Consider the following 24,051-nt stretch of genomic DNA (forward strand, 5'->3'; position numbering starts at 1 on the left):
GAATCGGCCCCAATGTGGCTAATTCCTTTGTACACAATCTCTAAACTAAACTAAAATATCACGTCTAAATCTATTGCTATCCCTTTCATAATGTTGCTTGCGGAAAAGGAAAGCACTAGACTTAGACCTGTTAATTTAGTTTAGTTTAGAGATTGTGTACTAGAGAATCGGCCCCAATATTATATTACAATAAGACTTAAAGCTAGCTTTATCTTACAAAATATCATGCCCGCGTGGAATTGTGCTAAGAATACTGGCTGCATTTCTACACTGAACAGTCAGGCTGATCCGTGGCGCAAAAAATAAGCCTGCCCTTCTGTCACCAGATTAGGCTATAAATTGTGATGATATGTCTCTTTTTTTTTAAATTCCCAGGGTCTCCACGACAAACGGAACGAAAATGTAACTCTTGATAAGAGAGGAATACTTGCGCAGCTTGTCGGTTTCAGCCAATTCTGCTGCTTTTCTCGGTCTTGATGATGTCTCCTTGATATGATATGGGGCCAATGTGTCAACGCAAGTTGCGCCCTACGTTAGGGCTCATCCCCTTTCCTAGGGAATCAGCGTCAATCCATCAATGCCATCATCCCGACTAATCCCTGCTGGCTCAATCAGTGCCGGAATGTTTGTTTAGTTAGGTACCTATAATGTTTTTACATTTATTTCAAAATATAATTTCTGTCTCATATATATAATAAATTATAATAAATAAATAAAATATATAATAAAGAATAATTTAATACCCAGCTAATTAGTACAACAACTTATAAAAATACGCTATTATTCTGCAATGCAGAATGAAAAAGTTTTTTCATTTCGCTTTAGTAAATTAAAAGAAACCGACCAAATGCGAGTCAGACCCGCGCACCAAGGGTTCCGTACTACAGTCGTATTTTACGTTTCGTTTTTTCTTTTGAGGCACGGAATCATAAAAATACAAAATTTGCAATCGGTAGGTATAACCAAGTTTAGGTATCTGAAGCTAGATTTTAATTTTCACTCCGAATGTGAATCACTCTTATTGATCAACATACATAATAAAAAATGCACTAAGCCATTCTTAACATTAGTCGTTGCGCCTTAAAATAGAGTGAAATTCCTAAGAGTGGGAACACTGATGTCAATTGTCAACTATTGTCAGTGCTGCCAACTGCCAAATATGTAAATTAAACAATGTCCGGTCTGTCGGCTATGGTTTATTATCTATACCTAACTTTATGATTAAAGGCACATTTTTTTAAACCTCGATCGAAATCGATTTAAAGTATTCTTTATCACAATATAACTAAATATAATAAGCACACTAAATACATTGATATTATTCGGAAGGTCTACTGTGCCTATTAAGAATAATAGTTAAAATAAAGTTTAAGTTTTGAAAACCGCGCCAAAACGACATTTCTGTAATGGCGCTGGACACATGACACGTGTGACATCACACGCTAGTAAGCAAGTTCACCAAGTTCACTTAGGTTCACATCATGTTCACATCACAACAAAACATAAAAATTAAGATTTTTTTATTAAAACAGCGCAATTCACTTGGAATTTCATCACTTTTCTCCAATATTGGATAAAATGACGTATAAATGGTGTGTAGTGGCACATTGTAAAAATACGTCTATAAATAGTCCAAACAAACTGTTTGTTTCTGTCCCAGCGAATCCCAAAAGACGAAAGATGTGGTTAGAATTAGCTCAAAGAGATCCAAAGAGCATTGCAACGAATTCAAATGTTTTTATGTGTGAAGATCACTTTGATGTAAGTCACATTTAACTTTATTATATAGGTACCTACTTGAGTAAGTAGGTGGATAGCGTAAAACAAAATAACATCTTTTGATACTTTAGTCCCTTAGTATGGCTTATTCTTGCAACATAACGTAGTAAGTTACAGTACGTCCGATATAAACTTGATGAGTCTGAACGAGTATTTATATATCTATGATCTGAACATAGGCTCTCTGCGAACTTTCGTGCATATATCCTCGCGTAGTTAAATATATGAATATAAGATAATAATTTTAGGAGATAAGACACTATTTATTTAGTTCGATTTATCGTTAGTATATATCGGACGTAGTGTACAATAACCCTTTTCAACCCACAGATTACAGAACTTTCAACCCTACATTGCAGCACAATAGCGCGCTTTTTATCGCATTTTCAAATTTTATCCGATATTGTGTACTGTAGCTACAGTGCGACAAGCTGAGGCGACAAGGCTTTCTTGGCACTTGAATCAAATTGACAGGGGGCGCTGTTGGCGAACAAGGTTTTAGACTATTCAAACAAGAACAAAGTTGACGGCAAATGTTAGTTCCGATTTTCGTCACGCGCCAAGATAGCCTTGTCGCACTGTAACTTGTTTTACAGTTTTCTGTGCTGTCATAAAATGTCTATTGTGTTGTCATACATAATGTTCACTTATTTTTTTAATGTTATACTATATACTACCTACTTCATTTGTTTTAATGGCAATAATATGGACTTACAGATGGAAAAAGATACAAAGAACTACATGAAATACAAAATGGGCTTCAGTCAGAAGATACTTTTGACAGATGAAGCTGTGCCAACTAAATTTCACTGTCGAGAAAATCCTTTGGGTCCGTTATGACTACTTCCCGATATGCCCATTTTCCGAATCCCGATACGACCACTTCACGATATGACCACTTCCCGATATGCCCACTTCTGATACGGCCACTTCTCGATACGATCACTTCCGGATTTATGTCCACTTCCCGATACGACCATTCTCGATACGGCCACTTCCCGATACGACCACTGATCGGTATAATCAATAACTGCCTCCTTGGGCTAGTGGTTGGCATTTTCGACTGCAGGTGACTAGGTCCTGGGTCTCGCGTTGGGCCAAAAATAAATACTTATTGAGTATCTATTTATAAGTGTTAAAAATTCGCAGTACTACTAGCCTGGAGTAAGGCCGCTTTCTGATTAGTTGGTACTGCAGCGGTGTGAAACAAGCACGCTCTGTATAGGTACGCGGTGCCGAAAGCTTAACGAGCGCCTATATTTCTATGGAGCGTTTCTGATTGGTGCGGTAAGCGCGGTAGCATTAGATTTGGTTTACTGCATCTCTGCTGGCTCGTCCAGTAGCCGCCCGGCATTTTACCGAGCTGGAACTTAAAATTGAAAGTTACTTATCTCGAAATCGAATTGTACTTTTATTAAACTAGCCGAATATTCTTACATATTACTCCCTAAGCCTTGTATTTTGCTTCGTTATTGCTAGGGCAATAATATTCAAAAGCATTTGATATACCTAAGTATTATTTCTTTTTTATTCTGTACATGGATAAAAACTTTTCGTTACTTGCAAAAGTTATTTAGCCCCAACAAATACACGATAGTTGATATTATTTTCGAAGTGTGCTGAATGCTGATGTCACACCGCTACTGTACCGACCACCGGAACCGACTAATCAAAAAGCAGGGAAGATAGCGATGTGTCCCCCCGTGCCTCAGAGAGCACGTAAAAATGTTGGTCGTGCTCATGATCTCTCTCCAGTCGTGTCGGATTTCCGTCCCATCGGTCTATGAGAGTGAGTATATATAGAGAATATTATATATATATATATTTAGGTACAGAAGTAAAATTCAATTTAAAAAAAACACAATTTACTAACACAAAACCAAATACTTTTATTATCAAACTTTTAATGATTGGAACAAAATTTAACACGAAAGACACAAAAAGTAAAAGTCAGTAATAAAGAAAAACATAATTCAAACCAGACCACGATGAATACAGCACAAAAATCAGTAGCGAAATGAGCCCAGTGCTCGGGCGCGCTCAGCTTTTATAGCTAAGCTCATTAAGAGAGGTGGCGTGACCTAAGACGGCCTCTCCTGACTGTGCGGCGTCCTCGCCCGCCATCATAGCCAGAAAAGGTCGTGAGATCTTCTCTGCGGAGACTTGCAGCTGGTGCCGCAACGCTGTCGGCGTGCGGTGCGTGAGGGAAGACCGGTGAGGAGCTCGCCGAAAGGAGCGATGACTCTGCCTCTACCGCTGGAGGTGCCGGGGCAGACTCAGGTGCGGAAGGAGGACCAGCACCTGGGCCAACTACTTCATAGTCATCACCTGAAATTAGCTTCGATATAGCACAACTCCATAGCTATAAATGGTAACACAATGGGTAAGCAATTCGAAATGCGACTTAGTATTCGCTAGACAAATAGATAAATCATTTAGTTTTATGGGGTGTCCGTATCACCCAGAGGAGGTGACACCTATCAACCTATGAGACGTCTCAAACCTAGCGCGCGCTTCTTCTCGTCATCTTCAGACCGCCAGACTCGGGCAACGGTCTATGGAGCAGGAACTTGAGATGACCTTCATCAGACCACCAGACTCGGGCAACGGTCTCAGACCACCAGACTCGGGCAACGGTCTATGGAGCAGGAACTTGAGATGACCTTCATCAGACCACCAGACTCGGGCAACGGTCTCAGACCACCAGACTCGGGCAACGGTCTATGGAGCAGGAACTTGAGATGACCATCATCAGACCACCGGACTCGGGCAACAGTCTATGAAAGTGCATCTCAACCAGCCACCGTTGAACTTCCCTTGAGGAGTAAAGCGTAACCGTGATTTGTTTAGTCATAGCACAAAAATAGAAGTCGTGGATCAGTCCGTCAGTAGATAAGTACGTAAGGGAGCAAGCAAGGCCTTTTTAGTAAGGAGGGTGAGAGTTTTGGGGCTATGATTAACAAAATCACGACTTTCATCTTCACCACCACAAAGTAGTCAACAAGCTGAACTCACATTCGAAGAAAGTACCACACGCATCCGGGCACCACTCTCCTTGCCAGGGCACCATGCCCTCCGCCGCCACCTGAGCGGTCTTGCCATACGACCCACTCAGCAGCTCTAGCTCGTAGCAGCCGATTCAGGACCTTCTATGGACCTCACATGCCAGAGTCAAACTTCCCCGTTGACTGGGAATACTTGATCACCAACACCGTGCCTCCAGCCTTCAACACGCGAGGTGGACGACGATTCTGGTTAGCATAGGCATCCTGCCGGGACTGATTTCACCTCAGCAGCTTACTTGCCCTGGAGCGCCACGTTTCACGCCATGCCACTCGATCAAGCCGTGCAGTTTCAGCAACCACATTGTTGTGTGCTGGTGAGGAACTCTGGAGACCTGCTTGTTTGATATACAAACCAGGCAGTGAACCACATGCTTGACTACGAACTCACGTAGCCCAAGAAACTAGAGGTACTTCAGGGTCAGGTCCAGAGTCTTTTCGACAAAGACTTGCAGCAGACTAAGACGGTATCACAAAAACCACGCTTCCGCTCCTACTGGTGAGTAGCGGTAATAGAGCGTAACACTTTAGTACACATACCGATGATAGTCTAGCTGTCCCACTTACAGATACTCGACGAGCGTGTCCCGATCTGCGACCTGCACCATCTAAACCCAGTTGCTCGGCTTGGTTATGCCGTTGACTTAAAGGGTTGCAGCTAAGATAGTCGCCATAACACATCATCGTGCGCTTTTAGTACTCAAAGGTGAAGATGAAGTCATGGAAATAAATCCACTTACGGGTAACGCGCAGAAGCAGCAGCGCTCGGTGGCTGTGAAAGCGTTGTAGTTGGTCACACCCTTAAACTGAAGACAAACCAAATGGTGGCGGAAGTTGCTTCCAGCACGTAGGAGTACTACCTACTCACTGCACCCTGGGTAAACCTTGCTAAAACAGGCGACCACACGCTTCTTGCCGTCGTTGTGGGTCCACCTCAGCGCCGGGCCATAGCCGATGCTGCTGAAGTCAGTGTGCACCTCTGTTTGGCAAATCTGTCAAGATACCTTGCTACCTTGGACTCAGTGGTGAGTCGCCGAGTGATGTTCTGAGGTACCTTTTCCTGCTCTGGCCTCAATGAAAAGAAACCTCTTTTTCCGACAGGCAAGGCAGGCTGTCTGGATAGCATACTCCTCAACGTAGCGCATAAAGTACCCAGCTAGATCTTAGATTGCCAGATTTGTTTAATGTACTCAAGGGGTAAGGACTTTAGGTAATGGCCTTGTCTTTAAGACTCGGCCCCGCCTGACCCTAACAAATGAATCCAGTCAAAATGGCAAAATCGGAAACAATCGGTAACGGGAATTATCAGATTTTCTAAAAGAGTTGAATCTACCCACGTTACATAATTTACGAACGCACTACAGTGCGTCACTGACTCGCATATTATACGAAACACCTTTAAGTCCAAGACGGTATGCGTAGGTAACGTGATTTACTACAACACATTACACATACCTATCGAAATCATGGACACTAACTTTAAAAAGAACATTCTCACCAATCAGCTCGTACAAGGGCTCGGCAGCGCTTATGCAAGCCCCACGGCACGCGCGGTATCATGCCAAAATACCAGTGAGCCGCTATGCTCGCAAGAGGCACCATAGCCCGCAGCGGCGCACGCAGCGCAGTACCACCAGCGCGCCGTCACGCTCGTGCAGTGCGCAGAGAGGCGCGGCAGCTGCGCGACACGGCGCAGCAACGCCAGCGCACCGTCAAGCTCGTGCAGAGCGCAGAGAGGCGCGGCAGCGGCGCAGCACGGCGCAGCAACGCCAGCGCGCCGTCTCGCTCGCCAAGAGCGCAGAAATGCGCAGCAACGGCGCGGCACGGCGCAGCAACGCCAGCGCACCGTCACGCTCGTGCAGAGCGCAGAAAGGCGCGGCAGCGGCGCGGCACGGCGCAGCAACGCCAGCGCACCGTCACGCTCGTGCAGAGCGCAGAAAGGCGCGGCAGCGGCGCGACACGGCGCAGCAACGCCAGCGCGCCGTCTCGCTCGCCAAGAGCGCAGAAATGCGCGGCAGCGGCGCGGCAGCGGCGCGGCACGGCGCAGCAACGCCAGCGCGCTGTCTCGCTCGCCAAATGCGCAGAAAGGCGCGGCAGCGGCGCGGCACGACGCAGCAACTCCAGTGCGCCGTCTCGCTCGCCGAGACCGCAGAAAGGCGCGGCAGCGGCGCGGCACGGCGCAGCAACGCCAGCGCGCTGTCTCGCTCGCCAAATGCGCAGAAAGGCGCGGCAGCGGCGCGGCACGACGCAGCAACTCCAGTGCGCCGTCTCGCTCGCCGAGACCGCAGAAAGGCGCGGCAGCGGCGCGGCACGGCGCAGCAAAGCCAGCGCGCCGTCTCGCTCGCCAAGAGCGCAGAAATGCGCGGCAGCGGCGCGGCACGGCGCAGCAACGCCAGTGCGCCGTCTCGCTCGCCGAGACCGCAGAAAGGCGCGGCAGCGGCGCGGCACGGCGCAGCAAAGCCAGCGCGCCGTCTCGCTCGCCAAGGGCGCAGAAATGCGCGGCAGCGGCGCGGCACGGCGCAGCAACGCCAGTGCGCCGTCTCGCTTGCCGAGACCGCAGAAAGGCGCGGCAGCGGCGCGGCACGGCGCAGCAAAGCCAGCGCACCGTCACGCTCGTGCAGAGCGCAGAAAGGCGCGGCAGTGTGCGCGACACGGCGCCGCAGCACCAGCGCATTGCCAGGCCAGAGCATGGCAAGCCTCGTTCTCATGCGGAATTCCAAAGCCCGCAGCCAAGGGCGCAGCATTGCGTCGGAACATTCGAGAAAAGAAAGATAAATGTGAGCACTATGTTCGAATCATGTTCGAATATAAGTATTTCCCAGTTGGTTTAGTACATCTGTCCTTATTACGACAGGTCTACCTATTCATACAACGATCTAACACCACATGAAGATTGATTTCTAATCTTATGTCAGGAAGCTCAATTTTTGTATCTCGTGGCAAAAATAATTGTTGAGCAAAAACTCATCTACCTACATTACGGTTACTCTTTTTACAAAACTAACACTGAACTGCATCAAAGTCGATGTTTTAGATTTTCGATAAGTTTTAACTTTTCGTACAGTAGGTAGGTACACTTTGTGATCCTAATTTTCACACAGAAAACAGCGTGATTGGAAAGTACTATGACTAAGACTACGCTTTCTAGTCTTAAACTGCAAATTTAAATTGCGGGTATCTTGGTGAGATACTTCATGAAGTGACTAATGGACCGACATAGACGTGTTCTTAATCTCAATATCAACCTTTCGTGGGCACAGCGGAATAAATTCCGTTTTAAAATGATCTAAGACTGATCATAACAAAACCCTTTTGTACAAGTTCCAATACACGAGACTACCTCCCGGCTATGCCATCGGTTGAGGTTACGAACATGATCAACTTTTTTACACCATGCATCAACATCATTAAAAATCGAGACCAAAAATAAAGACATGGTTGGATCTCACCTGGTTAATTCCACTACGTTCCACTAATTGTACGACACCGACTTAGCACGCCTTTGTTCATTATTCAATTTACGTGAATTACTTTTATACTTAAATCGATTAGCAGATTTAGACGATGGCATTATTAATTCACAAAAACACGTAGGGTAGACGTGAAAACTTTTAGACAAAAATTCAATTTGGACAAGAACACTTGAACTAGATACGTTCACGTGGCCAATACGTGCTTAGCCATACAGCCAAAGGTATAGGTACTTGACTCTAAAGATTTAATTGCAGTAACTTCATCTTGTGCGGAACAAGGTGCGGAAACGGGAGTGTTGGATTCTGTTTGAACGGTCACAGTGTTACCGAGACGATTAATATTACACTCGCGTTTAGTTACTACCGAGGTTAAACTATTTTCGACAAGTCTCAACACGTTTTTCTCGATCGCGGAGTATTGATTCATTATTGAGTGCAACGTTTGGATAAAAACACGACTAAGTGCGTGATCTCGCGACCTACATCTAGGCCCTGCTGTTTCACATCAACGTGGTCTGCTTCGACAAATTCGAGTTTGATCACGGCACATCACGGCTACGATCGCGGTTACGATACCCGCGATCCGACATTGTACAAGAAAAACAACAAAAATTTAAAGGTTAGAATTTTGTTCCAATTTAAGCAAACTGATTGTCAGTGACTAAATTTTAACTATAGTGGGCTATAGTGTGACGTCACGGACGCAGACGGGGCAGTTACGTCTCGTCCACATTTTTATGTTTTTATAATTAAAATCTGTGTGTTTCACCGTTAAGTGCCATTTCTGGCGGAGCAAAAAGTCGCAGTGAGTCGGAAAAAGCATTAAGAATTTACGGATTACGCCGGGAAGGGTGCGTAAACTTGAAAACTATTTACTATTCGACACGAAGTTGTCATCACAATTTTTATACTTACCTTCAAATTATAATATTTTGTTGGTGCTGAGACAACGTAAGGGACGACAGAATTAGCTGCACAGGCACTCTTCATTACTGCCACCTAGCGGGGAACGTTTGTACTAGGAGGTACCGATCAATAAAGTTCTCAATATGGTGAAGTGCAGTGCTTGCGGACGCTTCTTATCACTAGTAGGGGCCGCTAGCTGTACACTTTGTCCAGGTTTATACCATAGGGTGTGTGTCGGACTCCCGGAGAATGGGCGATCTCCTAAACAGTGGAAGTGCCCGGAGTGTATGGCAAAAAAGCCAAAATTAGGCAACGTCAACACCCCTGTGAAGGGCACCGAACCATCCAACATAGAGAGCGAAGGCTCAAGCGCGGAGAAACCGGAGAGTGTTGAAAAGGATACCATCCTCTGTGAGTCCCAGTCCCCAGGCACCAGTCAGTCATCCGACCTGAGCCTCGAGATACGCCTCTTCCGTGAGGAGATCAGGACCTTCTCATGAATGACGTTGAAATATCAGGACTTCAGGAATCCTCAAGCGAAAACCTCATTAGTATTACCTGTCTGCTAGCGAAGAAGTTAGGAGTGGAGTTAGACGATCGCGATGTCGTCACCGCCGAGCGGTCGGGCCCGCGACGCACGCTCTCGGCGAGCGATGACGGTGAAGTGCGGGCGCGCCAGCCGCGGCCGCGTCCTATCGTTGTGCGCCTCGCGCGGCGCGCAGTACGCGACAACTTGTTGCGCGCTGCCCGTGTGCGCCGCGGTGCTGATTCATCGGGCATAATAACTGACGCAGAGCCTCGTCGATTCTATGTCAACGAACACCTTACGCGTACTAACAGGCAGCTGTTCTATAAAGCGCGCGAGGAAAGTCGCAGTAAAAATTGGAGATTTGTCTGGACCAAGGGAGGGCGTATTTATGCACGAAAGACTGTTACAGGACCCGTACATCGTATACGATCTGAAACTGATATAAGAAAAGTTTTTTTAAATGATTCTTTTTAAAGAATAGGAATTTGATTCAAATTTCGGATCATTTACGTTGTATTTTTTTGTTAAGTTTTAAGAGATACTTTGGAGGAGCCACTAAGATTGGACAATTGTTGTTTTATGTATTTTTACTAAGTAATCTAATGTTAAAGATAATTAAATATAGAGGTTTAAAATCGTTGTTATATATATATCTCATACAATCAAAGCTAGTGTTATTGTTAAAAATTCATATTATTACACGTAGAGTACTAGACTTGTTTTGTACCTATTATAAACAGTGTGTGTCAGTTATTGTTACATTAATCACAATTAACCAAATAGTAAACTATATTATAATTATTTGTAAACTCTTTATCTGTATATTATATTATTATACAATACAAAGCTAACAAATTTTTAAAAATTGGATTTCTCAATGCTGGCTCTCTAGGTACAAGGCACGATGAATTCTTGTTGGCTATGGATAGATTTCAAGTTGATGTCATGGCGATTAATGAAACCTGGTTGCGTGCTGGTGAAGAAGGTCGAGCGCCTTCTGTTCCTGGTTATAGGCTTCAGCACATCCCACGCCCAGACACTGTACGTAGAGGTCGCGGCGGAGGTGTTGCTTTTTACATTAGGAGAGGACTCAAAACTAGGGCCTGCGCATTTCCTAAACACGAGACAGTTGAGCAAATTTGGATTGGTCTAAATATCAACTCCCTTAAAATTGCCATCGGTACCGCCTATAGACCCCCGTGGCTAAATACTGATCTTTTCTTAGATGCTCTAACAGATAGTGTTCAAGCGCTATCGAATTATGATCACATCATTTTAATGGGGGATTTCAATGTAAATTTACTACACAAAACTGACTCAAAAACGATTAAACTTGAAGCTTTCTTTAATTATTTACAATTAACTCAGATAATTACTTCTGCTACACATTTCACTGAAAGCAGCGAAACTTTAATTGATACCATTTCTACCAACCTGCCCGTTAAAAATGTAAATGTGACACCAATTGCTTCTTTGAGTAATCATGCTTTCCTCGATTGCGTACTGAGTGTTAAGAAGGGAAAAATTCCATCTAAATATGTTGTGTACAGGCCGCTAAAGAGCGTTTGCTTGGATAGATTCAATGAGGATCTTTGTGCTATACCCTGGGACGATCTTTTGACTTCAGGATGTGTTAATCATTTGGTCTCGTCTTTTAACAGATGTGTGATGGAAATTTTTGATAAACATGCTCCTAAGAAAGCTATAGTAGTTAAAGAGCGCTTTACTCCGTGGCTAACGTGTAATGTAAAATTTATGATGAGCCTACGGAACGATGCGCATGCTCAGTGGCGTAATGATAAATCAGAGTCAAACAAGTTACTTTATAAGCAGTATAAGAAATTGGTTATTACAGCTATCCATAATGAAAAACGCGCGTACTTTAAATATGATATTAACAGTAAAATTAAACACCCCAAAGTTCTGTGGAAAAACTTAAAGCATACTGTCCTACCAAAAAAGTTAGATCAATTACCGGCACACTTTACAGATGCGGAGGCAATTAATTCACACTTTCTTAAAGTTCCTGGGTCGAAAAATGTAACTTTCTCACAACTTACATATTTCGAGTTCAATAAATTATATGATACTGTTTTTTCACTTAAAACTATTACTAACACTGAAATATTAAAAATAATTAAGCAATTACATTCGAACGCTGAGGGGACGGATAAAATAACCCTCGACATGCTCTTGATGACACTTCCTCAAAGCTTAGAAACTGTAAAAGGAATCATCAACACTTCAATAGTAACATCTGTTTTCCCAAGTGTATGGAAGGTTGCTTTAGTCCGTCCTCTTCCTAAAATTCCCGATCCTGTCTCGCCAAAGGATCTTAGGCCAATTAGCATTTTGTCGTGTTTTTCTAAAATATTAGAAAAAACTGTATATTCACAAGTGTCAGCCTATCTTGAAAAAAATCAGATATTGCCTGAATATCAGTCCGGATTTAGGGCAGGTCGTGGTACCGTGACAGCACTTTTGGATGTTACGGATAACATACTAACAGCGCAGGATTCTGGGATGTGTACATTGCTGGTACTCCTCGATTTTTCTCGGGCTTTTGACAGCATCAATATTGCACTATTGTTATCTAAACTATCTTATTACGGATTTCGTATTGATGCTGTCAAATGGTTCGATAGCTACCTTTCTAACCGGACACAATTCGTAGAGATAGTACATGAGGATGGCAGAAAGTGCAGCTCAGCGATCGCCCCTGTTCCTAGGGGTGTTCCGCAGGGTTCTGTGTTAGGTCCGCTTCTTTTCATTCTATACAGTGCTGATATTATCCAGCAAATTAAAAGTTGTAAATATCACATATATGCAGATGACTTGCAGCTATATTATGCATTTAAACCAGAGGAGTTCCAAACTGCAGTAAATCTAATCAACGATGACCTTAATCGCATTGCGGAATGGTCAGATTCTAACTCACTTGTCCTTAATCCCGTAAAGTCTAAGTTTATATTGTTTGGAACTAAGAAACAGCGAGATAAAATCGACGTCAGTAGTGCTAATATAAATATAAGAGGTGAAGCTTTGGAGAGAGTTTTTCAGGCGCGTAATTTGGGCCTGCTTATGGACTCAGACCTGAGATTTGAAAATCATATAGCCGAGAAAGTTCGCAATTGCTTCTATCGACTGAAGATACTTTACAAAGTTCGTAACTATCTTTCTCAAGAACTGCGTATCCAGTTGGTAGAGGCTCTGGTGCTTTCAAAGCTGAACTATGCAGACACTATATATGGGCCACGGTTGTTATGCAGAACAAAACGTCTCGTTCAACGTGTGCAGAACGCATGTGCACGTTTCAGTTTTGAGGTTCCTCCGCGCAGTCATATTACCCCTTTTCTGAACAATCATAAGTTGTTGAAGATGAGATCAAGGAGGAAGTTACATCTTGCTGGTTTACTTTTTGGTGTGGTTAAACTGAGCAAGCCCACGTACCTAGCCGATAAACTTCATTGGGTAGGCGATGGTGAATCTGACCGTTTGCGAAGCTGTCGCCATCAACTTCGTATTCCATTCCATCGCACTGCCGCATTTAGAGGTTCATTTACGTACTCCGCCACTAAATGTTGGAATAATATCCCCCCTCCAATAAGGAATTTAAAAAGTAAATTTTCATTCAAAACTAAATTGAAAAAATTCCTTTTGGAGAAACAGGTAGAATTTCAGGATCATGTGGCGGAGTACTCCTTTTTGTAACAAGATTTAGGTTACATCATAGCCATACCTTATACATGTGCATAGATGTGTCCAATTATATATATATATAAGTAAGTATAATATGTGTGAATTTGTATATATTATTAACATATAGAATAGATAGATTAGAATATAAGTACAATTGAAATAATTCCGTGGCGCCACCCGAATCAGGGTTCCTACTGAAAACCAGCGCTGTATGTTTTTGTACTTGTGCAAGACATATGGCATTTATGCTGAGTAGGGACCTTTTTTTTCGGGTTGTGCCACACATGACATGGTTTATTCCGGCGCTTCTTCTACTTGAGGTCTTTTGACTTTACTACTCAAGTATAAGAGGCGCCGGGATAACCTAACCTAATAATGGTAATGTGTGGTACAGCCTTAAAAAATAAACGTTTTTCTTTCTTTCTTCTTCTTTCTTTCTTTCTATTGAATAGGAATCCCACTTCTGAATTTAGGTACAGAAGTAAAATTCAATTTAAAAAAAACACAATTTACTAACACAAAACCAAATACTTTTATTATCAAACTTTTAATGATTGGAACAAAATTTAACACGAAAGACACAAAAAGTAAAAGTCAGTAATAAAGAAAAACATAATTCAAACCAGACCACGATGAATACAGCACAAAAATCAGTAGCGAAATGAGCCCAGTGCTCGGGCGCGCTCAGCTTTTATAGCTAAGCTCATTAAGAGAGGTGGCGTGACCTAAGAATATATTATTTTAGTTAATATTATTATTATTATAATCACTTGCCAGTACATTACAAAAAATACTCCGAAAATATAATTATCCCTTTTGAATTTTGCCAAAGTAAAAAATAATTAATATAAACGGCGATTTCGAGAAGTGGCCATACTGGGAATGAACATACCGTTGTAGTCATAATAGGGAGGTAGTTATATCAGGAAGTGGTCATACCGGGAAGTGGTCATATCGGAAAGTGGACGTATCGGGAAGTGGCCATAACGGGAAGTGGGCATAAGGGGAAGTGGGCATACGGGGAATGGACATACTGGGGAGTGGTCGTATCGGGAAATGGTCATATTGGAAAGTGGTCATAACGGACCATAGGGCTAAGTATACAAGATGGTATTTTTTTAGGGTTCCGTACCTCAAAAGGAAAAACGGAACCCTTATAGGATCACTTTGTTGTCTGTCTGTCTGTCTCTCGGTCAAGAAACCTACAGGGTACTTCCCGTTGACCTAGAATCATGAAATTTGGCATGTAGGTAGGTAGGACTTGTAGCTGACATTAGAGGAAAAAATCTGAAAACCGTGAATTTGTGGTTATATCACACAAAAAAAAATTAAATTGTGGTCATAAACTAATAATTAGGATTTTCAATTTGATATAGTTATCTTACTTCGAGTAAGATAACTATATCAAATGGGGTATCATATAAAAGGTCTTCACCTGTGCATTCTAAAACAGATTTTTATTTATTTTTATGCATCATAGTTTTTGAATTATCGTGCAAAATGTCGAAAAAATACGACTATAGTAACGAAACCCTCGTTGCGCGAGCCTGATTCGCACTTGGCCGGTTTTTTTAAGATATAGATATTTTTATTTATATATTTGAACAGTGATTTTTAAAAACCTAAATCCACGCGGACGAAGTCACGGGCATCATCTAGTCTCGTATAAATAAGAGTGTCCATTACGTCACTGGTCCATATAACCATCTCTTATTCCCACCTTATTCTCTATTTACTATTAATTACTCTAGTCTTTATTTAGATTAAAATGTGTACACCTGCCCTAGTTTAGAGATTAGCGAGACGCCTGGCTACCTCCCCCAACTAAACGGCCAAACGGCACGCTTGGCGCCCGCGCCCCCGACCCCTCGCTTCGCTAGTCGCTTGGCGTGTAGCGAAGCATGCAGTCGCGTCCGTAGACTTCCGATTTGACAAAACCGAAGTTGCTATTAGAATGTACCAAGTCACTCCTCTTCCAATAGAGTTAAAACCTCGATTTTCACATAATACAGATGAACGATTGATCGCTGCGGTTTTTAAAAGGGAGCCTCTGTGGAACCCTGCTAGTGAATTGCACAAAAACTCCGTTGTGCTAAAGAAACTATGGAACAGTATTGCGATTGAATTGGGTAAAGATGGTGAGTAGGTACTTAGTTACTAGGCGTTTGTTTGATTTTATAATTTGTATTTTCGTAGGAAAAATTAAAATATTGTGTACTTGTATAACGCGTCCAAACTAAGAAAGGGAAATCGTGTCCGCTATGATTTTGTGACGGCCTAGCTAGAGAAAATTTGTCCTACAAAATCCCTTGAAAATAGGTACCTAGGTACCTATACTTAACTAGGTAAGAAAATATACCTATAAAAATTAATTGAATCGAAATAATATTATGTAAGTTATATATTTTTCTAGCAAAGACATCACAACATGGCGAAAACGATTTCGCTTTGTTAGTTTGGATGCGTTATCATACCTACATAGGTAGTTGGTTTACTTCATTCATAATATCGCAGATGAGACTATCACTACAGTGAATAAATATTGCAAAATGGGTACGTCATCCCGTCATCGTACGTATCTTACCTTAGTCCTACTACTACTACATACTATTACTAGGGTTCCGTACCCGAAGAGTAAAAAACGGAGCCTAAGACTAGACTAGTATCTCGTGAACCGTACCTAATAGGTAGAGTTGAAATTTTCACAGAATGTGTAGTTTAAAACCAAATACCTATTTACTAAAAATGACATGATGGCCGCCATGAAAGGTATTCAAAAAAATTAAGTGTTATTTCTTGTACTTAATACGGAACCCTTCGTATGCTAGTCCGACTCCCACTTGACCGATTTGTATAATATTCGTTTTATATGGCTACATATAAAACGTTTTGCGTTATGGTTACCTAGGTAAGTACATATAGGTAGGTAGTACCTAATCAATAATAATTTTATAACGATAATTATTATCCTACCACCATCATGCATGCATCACTGTATGACAATACCGTGATACCTATTTACATTACATTGACTATGCTGCGTAGGCCCTACTGGCCGCTACAGCGTCAGCGGGGGGGTTGGCGAGCGCGAAGCTCCTTGAAGAAATAGGTAATTCGAGAGGTCGGGGGGCAACGTCCTCCTAAGGGCGCCTCTTGCGAGGCTCGGACCACGGCTTAGGATGACGTTGGGATGGGTGGAGTTGTTGGACTACTGGTTAGTCCGTAGGTCCGTACGCCCCCGAGGCCGTGGCGTGAGTCCACGTCCGGATGACGTTAGAAATCGGGGACCTCGTCTTCGCCGGCGAAGACGCTGTGATGTGACGCCTCGCACACCTAGGACGACACCCGCGCTCGCCCGAATTAGGTTAGAGCGGGGGCTGTGCGGGGCGTTCCCTCCCCGATTGCCATTTCAACCTGTCGCGTACTATAGGTGACATAAGGTTTGTTTGTGAATAAAAATTGGCCGTCTGAAAAGTTTGAAACGGAAATGACCTACCTGTTATGAAGCGTTAATGATTTCAAATTAACAGCCTCGCTGTGGTGGTTTTTATTTTAGTTTTAATTTAATGTTTTTTTAAACTTTTAATTTAGATTTAAGTTTATTTAATAGAATTGTCTGTTCTTATTATACCTACCTTCCAAAATAAAATAAGTAATTAGGTCTTTCAAATTACTTACTTAAAGTAGGTACTTAGGTACCTAAATACTTATCTGTTTCCGAAAACGTGCAAGTGGAGATAAAGCTAATCTAAATAGGTACCTAGGTACGGCATTAGGTAATAAGTAAATACTTAAGGGATACGAAGCCCGACGCGATGTCGTCGAACTCGGAGATCGATCGAAGAGAATAGGAACTATGGTATAAATAGGGATGATGACTACTAGTCAAATCAGCGACTTTTATTAAACGTCAAAACGTTTGCTTAGTGAGGGAGCTTGTATGAAATACACTGATGTGACGTCATAAATGTTTGACGTAATTTGACGTGCTTTTTTTACGTCATAAATGTTTGACGTAATTTGACGTGCTTTTTTTAGTTAAATTGATAATTTAAAATAGATAGCAAACTTAAAACTAACAGCGGACATGGGATTTTACGAATTTTTGAAGACCCTAAGATTTTTGTTGTTGTCTGTCTGTCTGTCTGTCTGTCTGTCTGTCTGTCCGTCTGTCTGTCAAGAAACCTACAGGGTACTTCCCGTTGACCTACAATCATGAAATTTGGCAGGTAGGTAGATCTTGTATCTGACATTTGGGGAAAAATCTGAAAACCGTGAATTTAGGGTTAGATCACACAAAAAAAATTAAATTGTTGTCATGAACTAATAATTAGTATTTTCAACTTTCGAAGTGAGTGACTATATCAAGTGGGGTATCATATGAAAGGTCTTCACCTGTACATTCTAAAACAGATTTTTATTTATTTTTATGCATCATAGTTTTTGAATTATCATGCAAAATGTCGAAAAAATACGACTGTAGTACGGAACCCTCATTGCGCGAGCCTGACTCGCACTTGGCCGGTTTTTTTGACATCATCCCAATTCTCCACCTCCCGCCACCCTCTTCATACCACCAGTCCATCTAGCTGGAGGGCACCCCACACTACCTATCTACCTAATTTACTGATGATTTGGGCTATGTTGTTGCCATTGGTTTTCCCGCGGATCTCTTCATTTCGTTTCTCATCCTTCAGATAAACTCCTAACACAGCCCTCTCCATAACTCGCTGAGCGACTTTAAATTTATAGATTAAGCTCTTTGCCCTTTTTTAAAGTTCACGTTTTAACACCATAAATAGCTAGCCGCAGTTGCGTATTAATTTTGCCTAATTTTTTATGAACAATTAATTTTTAATCAAAATGCTCTAAAATGAGCTTGGAGAATGTGCGAATAGAAGAATAACTACCAACTTATTTTTCAGTTACATCAATAAAGACAAGATGGAAAAATCTGCGAGCCTACTTCATAAAGGTACACCGAAAAAGCGACAACGGCGACCAAATGTCCACGATTACATGGCAGTTCTACGATCAGCTATCATTCCTCAAGTGTTGCTCCCCCGGACTGGAGAGGGAATCTGTGCGTGCAGAGAATGAGGATAGTAATTCGAGTATAGGCGAAACGATCGACGACAATAACGACGATAACAAAGCAAATTCAGATTCCGACTCAAATTCAAGCCAGAGAAAGAAGCCAAGAATTTCTATGACCACTAAAAATGAATCGCTAGAACTACCCCCAGAAAGAAATAGATATGATGACATAGATAATTATCAAGAAAGAAATTTAGACGATCAACAGTTCTTCGAAAGTCTTTTGCCGTACGTGAAAAACATTCCAATGATGCGAAAACTTAAATTACGGTGTAAGATTCAGGAGATGATCTTGAAAGAGCTTGAAGCTGTTGAGAATGATATAACGCAGCAACAAGCGCGATTCACTGAAGTGTATGTCGAACCAGTTGCAGTGGTTCATAACGCACCTGAACCGAATTTTGTGAATGTTAAAAAAGAACCTATAGATCAATCTGAGGATTGAGTAGAATTAACTCAGATTAGACTTGAGAGAATGGTAAAGTTGGGAGTCATAGCGTGGCTGCTGAAATGCACCAGTACGGAAATGTGAGAATGATGAGCGGTGGGCTTAAAAAAAAGCAACCAATCGGTTTTATCTGCATTTGCCTATTCAGGAAAAAAAAGCTAATGTAATTAGTCTAAGTATATTTCTCACACATTTGTAGTGAACAGCGCTATCCTGTAATTTATCGTAACTTTTCTGTAGTATACTTTTCCAAGCATAGGTACTTTAGTTCCTAATTTCTTGACATGTATTTCATTTTTATAGCAGGTCAAAGTTATTATTATTCATATTTTGTAGCTTTATACTTACGCATTTCTGACCCACTCACCCAGTGAGGTCCACTTGCAAAAATACACTGATTTAGTTAAATGTAATTTTGGCAATCACACTTTCTTGCCAAAAAGAAATAAAATTTAAGATGCCTTTACGATTTCCACAAATAATAATTTTGGCATTTTGCGTTTTTGGCGTTGTGCGCTGTAAATGATTCGATTCATACCTACTAAATTGTGCAGTAGACCTCAGAACAGTGCAGTAGACCTCAGAACAACTCTAGTGTAATTTGTCAAGGGACAGATAATTTTCGTCCCTTTTTACTAATTCCTAAAAGTTAGAAGGCGGACGTCTTAAGTACTAGGCTATCACAGCTTTTTCACACATGGATGTAGGAAGCAATTTATTCTTATTTACTTCGTGGACGAAGTAGGTACTTCCTAATTCCATGATAGATATCACCTACATAATAAAGTTCAATTAGCATGAGGCTTGAAGGATTGATCAAACAAACTTGATCACGTGGGGATCCCAGTTTTCATGACAAGCATAGGTACAAATTAGACGAACTGCCGATTGGAACGAGCCTCAAGCAAATTGGACGCTATACTTGATGGTGTATGAAGGTTTTAATGATTTGAGGGTCTGTAAAGTTCAAGAAATAAAACAAAATGATTTATTTAAAAAATTTTTTAATTTTTATTACTTTCAATTCAAAAAATCCAACATGATGTTATGCAACCTATATTATGCTCCCTTCCTTTAAAATTATCAAAAAAATTAAATGCACTATCTTAAAACGTCTCATTCAAAACATTTATTTTATTTTACTTATTTCGTTCAATTAACGCTAAAATAAAATAGTTATAGGGAATATTATGACACAAAATACAGGCAATAGGTAGGTTCACGTCACGATGCATTCCCATTTCCTAATCTTGCAGAGAAAAAACAGGATGCAATAATCGCTTATTATATTTCTCTACTTATTTTTCTAGAAAAGGGTACATCGTGGATGCCATAATATTTAGGGAATTCTTTCTTGTTATTCTTTTAACTGCCTTACGGCTCTGGATTCTTGCCCTTTTGAGCCCTTTCTTATGAAAGTTAATTATACTTATTGTGCAAGTTGATAAGTTGACACACAAACTCTTTAAAGCACAAATTCTTTGTAGTTGGGACTGTTATATCATAAGTAAATCGCGAATTCATTTCGCTAAGCTATTTAATAATTTTGAAGTTGTATTTGAATCCATTTCCCTTTAATAAGTTACATAATACAAAGCTTATGTTTAAAATTAAGTTCCTAAATACTCATAATTAAGTATGTAATTAGAAATTGTTTTATTTGGCGGGAAAAAATAATTTTCAGTGTCACTACACTTAAAAAATGTTTCTCTATTTGTTCTTATCTGTTCCTCTACGGCAAAATTAATCCTAAAATATTACCTATATACTAATACTACACTGTATTAATAATAAAATATATTTTATACATTAATTTTACCGCAAAAAAAGTCATCCTTAGTCTAAAATTAGAAGAAAACCTAATACAGATAAATAGTTCCACATAATACGCATTATTTGAATTAAAATATAATATTGTTGGTAAGTCACAACATATAAATCAACAATAACAAAATTGGTAGGTATACAATATAATATATAAAGAATTAAATTCATCATAATATTATATTATCATTATATTTCATTAAAATAATATTCGCATACAACATTAATAAATAAAGGTAACATGGCGTAACTTTCAGGCTATTTTTGTTAAGGCACAGGATAACACACGCAACTGAACAATTCTCGATACTTTGGGCCATGTAAGAGGTGCTTACATAAAAAAATCTGATTAACTTGTTAAGAAAAAGCATGGTAATTTTAATCTTATTGTTTTTATCGTGAAAAGTTTATATCAATGTGTTTTATGGTAAAGAGTAGAAAAATATTATGGCTCCTTAGTTACGCCAACGTTTCGTGCATTAGTTAATAAATAGTTTTTTTTATAAAAGTAACTACGAAAATGTCACATATAAAATAATAAATAGAATAGCTATTCAAATATTTGAAGTGCTCGATAATATTCATAGAATATTATATTGATATATAATAATATTGTAAAAAGCAATTTCATACTTTCATTATATCAGTCTTAAAATGTGATACAATACATAATTATTATAAGTAATTCTAAAATGCCACAGATGAGGAAGGGTTGTTAAATTTAAACTTGTTTATAATAAAAAATTAAGTAAACAAATTATAAAGTCCAAAAGAATTCTTTTTTATATAGAGGAATTTTTACATACTTACCGAAAATTGAAATTTATAATTTTCGATAGCAATAATATTAAATAATATTTTGTCCTTACATTTTTATAATTTACGTTATTTTAAGTTCGTTCGCATTTTTTAGAATTTTGTCTAGAAAAATAGGTCTTCATATTATAAATATACGTTTTATAATATTATTAGTAGGTAGTTCAATATCATTAAATCCTAGTTTGAATCACGAACGAACTAATTTAACAACCCGTATGGATAGCTTGCATGTATTATATAATGATATGGTGAGTAACAGGAAAGGCATAATATTTGTTTTCGTTTAGATATAATATGTATAAAAATACTGAAAAAAGTAATTGTTATTTTTTTGAAAAATGCTCTGCTTACTGCCAATAAATGAAATAAGCAGTAAAATATTTTAACTAACCATTATAATCTTGTTCGAATATGGCCTTATCGAAATAGATATATAATAAAATTAATGATATTTCATCATTAGGTACTTTAAAAAACAATATAATATAGAGCTTTTATTAAAAACTTCAAAGAATAGCATTGCTAATCTTAGTGGTGTCCATGATATTAAAATATTTTTTTATTGTTGTAAAGAATTGCATGCATTAGTTATTAAGTAGGTATTATAAATATTTTTAGACTTAAGTAAGTAGGTACTTGAAACCTGAAAAACTTCAACCATACTAAGCACAAACACACCCTAATTAAGTAACCTATTTATTAATTATTGTACTAAAATAGGTATACTTAAATAAAACTTATCAATAATGTCAATTGTTAGTAAAATTATTACTACAAACAGCTAATTTGAACTTCATCTGATACAGATGATATTATTTTGGAAACACTTTTTCTGTTTATCATTTGAACTCTTGCCATGAGCAATTATTTAATAGTTTTTAATATTAAGCCTGGTCCTAGTAAAATGCAGGAATTACAGTTAGGTACCTATCCTTACGCTACATTTTGTAGTAAGTAAATGATTTTAAAATAAACGCTTAGTACTTACTCGAATCGAGCGACGTTAGAGTACTTTTCAATTATTTTGAAGTCAAAGTCATTTCGAAAATATTATTCTTAAATGTTCTTTACCATACAAACATAATATAGACTAAGATAAGTGTCCCATCTGCCACTACTTTTTATGATTTTAAAACGAACCAAACTCCAAAAACCAAAACACACCTACCTACTCAAATTCACCTGTTAAAATATTAACGATACAATAAAGTAGCACAACACTAATTTAATGTTTCAAATGTCACAACCTTAAAAAAACTCACGCTAAGTGATAAACGTCTCGCATACGCGATTGAATAGCAAAAGCTATTTTTATTGTTCTTTCAACTCTCATTCCTATGCCCTCTCTGTAAAATAGGCAGCTTTATTCCTACGGTTTATCGCCCATCAATGGATTAGATATTTTAAGTATCAAAACTATCGAATCCATCTATGATTCTATCAACGACAGTTTTTTTACCCCAAAACACCAAAGTCATATTAATTCCTTTCCAGTTAGCTACAGATTAGCTTTTTATTGCTAATGCAATATGTCATCAACCATTATTATCGATATATTTGCTGTAACTTCATATCGATATTTTTTGTCATCATCCAAAGTGTCATTACAATAATAAGCACATTAAAATGTCAAACCTTAATTTTTACTTATACTGCTTATACTCATCTATCGATATTGTATAATTCCATTAAAAATTATCGATAATAATTATTTACGCTTATCGCTTGTCTTATTGACAGATCTTTTACATAATATAGTACTTAACTATAATATTTTACACCGTCACAATGTCCGATGACAAATTGACGTACCTACTATTCGATATTTATTAGATTTTAGACTTGTTTATAGACCGACAACACTAATTCAAAATAAGTTGTCATACCTATTTACAAAATGTCGAACGACTAAAAATCGTAACTTACCGAGTAGAAAACTACCGACAGCGCTGTCATATTGACAGGTTTTACGCTGACAGATGTCACATTGACAGCTGTCACCAAGTTGACACAAGGCTTTTGTAAAGGCGTATTCACACTGGCGGCGGTCCACGGACGTAGCGTAGTTGGGGAGTCAAAGTTTGCGCGAGTGAGTTCAAGGCGTCGCAGCACCTCGGCCGCTCCACTAGCCAAGCGGCTAAGAGCAGAGCAACGAGGCACAGTTGTATGGGGATAGAGGACCGCAATACTCGCCAAACCCATCCACTGCGCGGGTTGTAGTCCGGATCGCCAGAATCTGTTTTGCTTTTCGAGACGGCAATTGCGTGTTCAGTCCTTTAAATAGTAAACAGAAATAATATAATAACTAGGTACCTACACATATAGGTACTAAAAATGAATGTATCTTTGTTGGTTTATTTGTCCCTTATGCGTTCCTACACCATTCAACCAATTGCGATAAAACTTTGCACAGTT

The 24,051-nt window shown here is 39.8% G+C and overlaps 3 protein-coding genes across 6 annotated transcripts in view; 2 read left to right on the forward strand and 1 right to left on the reverse strand.

Moving 5' to 3' along the window:
* The first annotated feature begins 1,468 nt into the window (after positions 1 to 1,468).
* Positions 1,469 to 19,991, forward strand: LOC117992390 (uncharacterized). 2 transcript variants are annotated; one of them, XM_069505913.1, is made up of 4 exons: positions 1,469 to 1,761; positions 2,497 to 2,608; positions 15,461 to 15,586; positions 18,374 to 19,991. In XM_069505913.1, exons 1-4 carry the CDS (start codon positions 1,579 to 1,581, stop codon positions 18,988 to 18,990), a joined length of 1,038 nt encoding a protein of 345 aa, XP_069362014.1. In that variant the 5' UTR covers positions 1,469 to 1,578; the 3' UTR covers positions 18,991 to 19,991. The 2 variants fall into 2 exon arrangements, with proteins under 2 accessions (XP_069362014.1, XP_034835969.1); XM_034980078.2 differs by lacking the exons at positions 1,469 to 1,761; positions 2,497 to 2,608 and having other exon boundaries at positions 15,301 to 15,586.
* On the forward strand, positions 9,010 to 11,694 carry LOC138403856 (uncharacterized). The gene is made up of 2 exons (XM_069505947.1): positions 9,010 to 9,684; positions 9,717 to 11,694. Exons 1-2 carry the CDS (start codon positions 9,364 to 9,366, stop codon positions 10,221 to 10,223), a joined length of 828 nt encoding a protein of 275 aa, XP_069362048.1. The 5' UTR covers positions 9,010 to 9,363; the 3' UTR covers positions 10,224 to 11,694.
* Positions 19,985 to 24,051, reverse strand: part of klar (klarsicht) — a 351,127-nt gene continuing 347,060 nt past the window's right edge. For all 3 annotated transcript variants that reach the window (XM_034980055.2, XM_069505871.1, XM_069505870.1), the window contains one exon: positions 19,985 to 23,910. In XM_034980055.2, coding sequence (XP_034835946.1) covers positions 23,670 to 23,910 — 241 coding nt within the window. In that variant the 3' untranslated portion in view covers positions 19,985 to 23,669. The remainder of the gene's footprint in view (positions 23,911 to 24,051) is intronic.

Source organism: Maniola hyperantus, chromosome 21 (genome assembly GCF_902806685.2).
Source record: "Maniola hyperantus chromosome 21, iAphHyp1.2, whole genome shotgun sequence".
Taxonomy (NCBI): domain Eukaryota; kingdom Metazoa; phylum Arthropoda; class Insecta; order Lepidoptera; family Nymphalidae; genus Maniola; species Maniola hyperantus.

Excerpts from the sequence above, each read along its gene's own strand:
- LOC117992390 (XM_069505913.1), top strand. The coding sequence starts at position 1,579 with ATGACGTATAAATGGTGTGTAGTGGCACATTGTAAAAATACGTCTATA. Across the intron at positions 2,609-15,460 it reads CTGTCGAGAAAATCCTTTGG|ATGAACGATTGATCGCTGCG; the intron begins GTCCGTTATGAC and ends CACATAATACAG. Across the intron at positions 15,587-18,373 it reads GATTGAATTGGGTAAAGATG|TTACATCAATAAAGACAAGA; the intron begins GTGAGTAGGTAC and ends CTTATTTTTCAG.
- LOC138403856 (XM_069505947.1), top strand. The coding sequence starts at position 9,364 with ATGGTGAAGTGCAGTGCTTGCGGACGCTTCTTATCACTAGTAGGGGCC. Across the intron at positions 9,685-9,716 it reads CCGACCTGAGCCTCGAGATA|ATGAATGACGTTGAAATATC; the intron begins CGCCTCTTCCGT and ends CAGGACCTTCTC.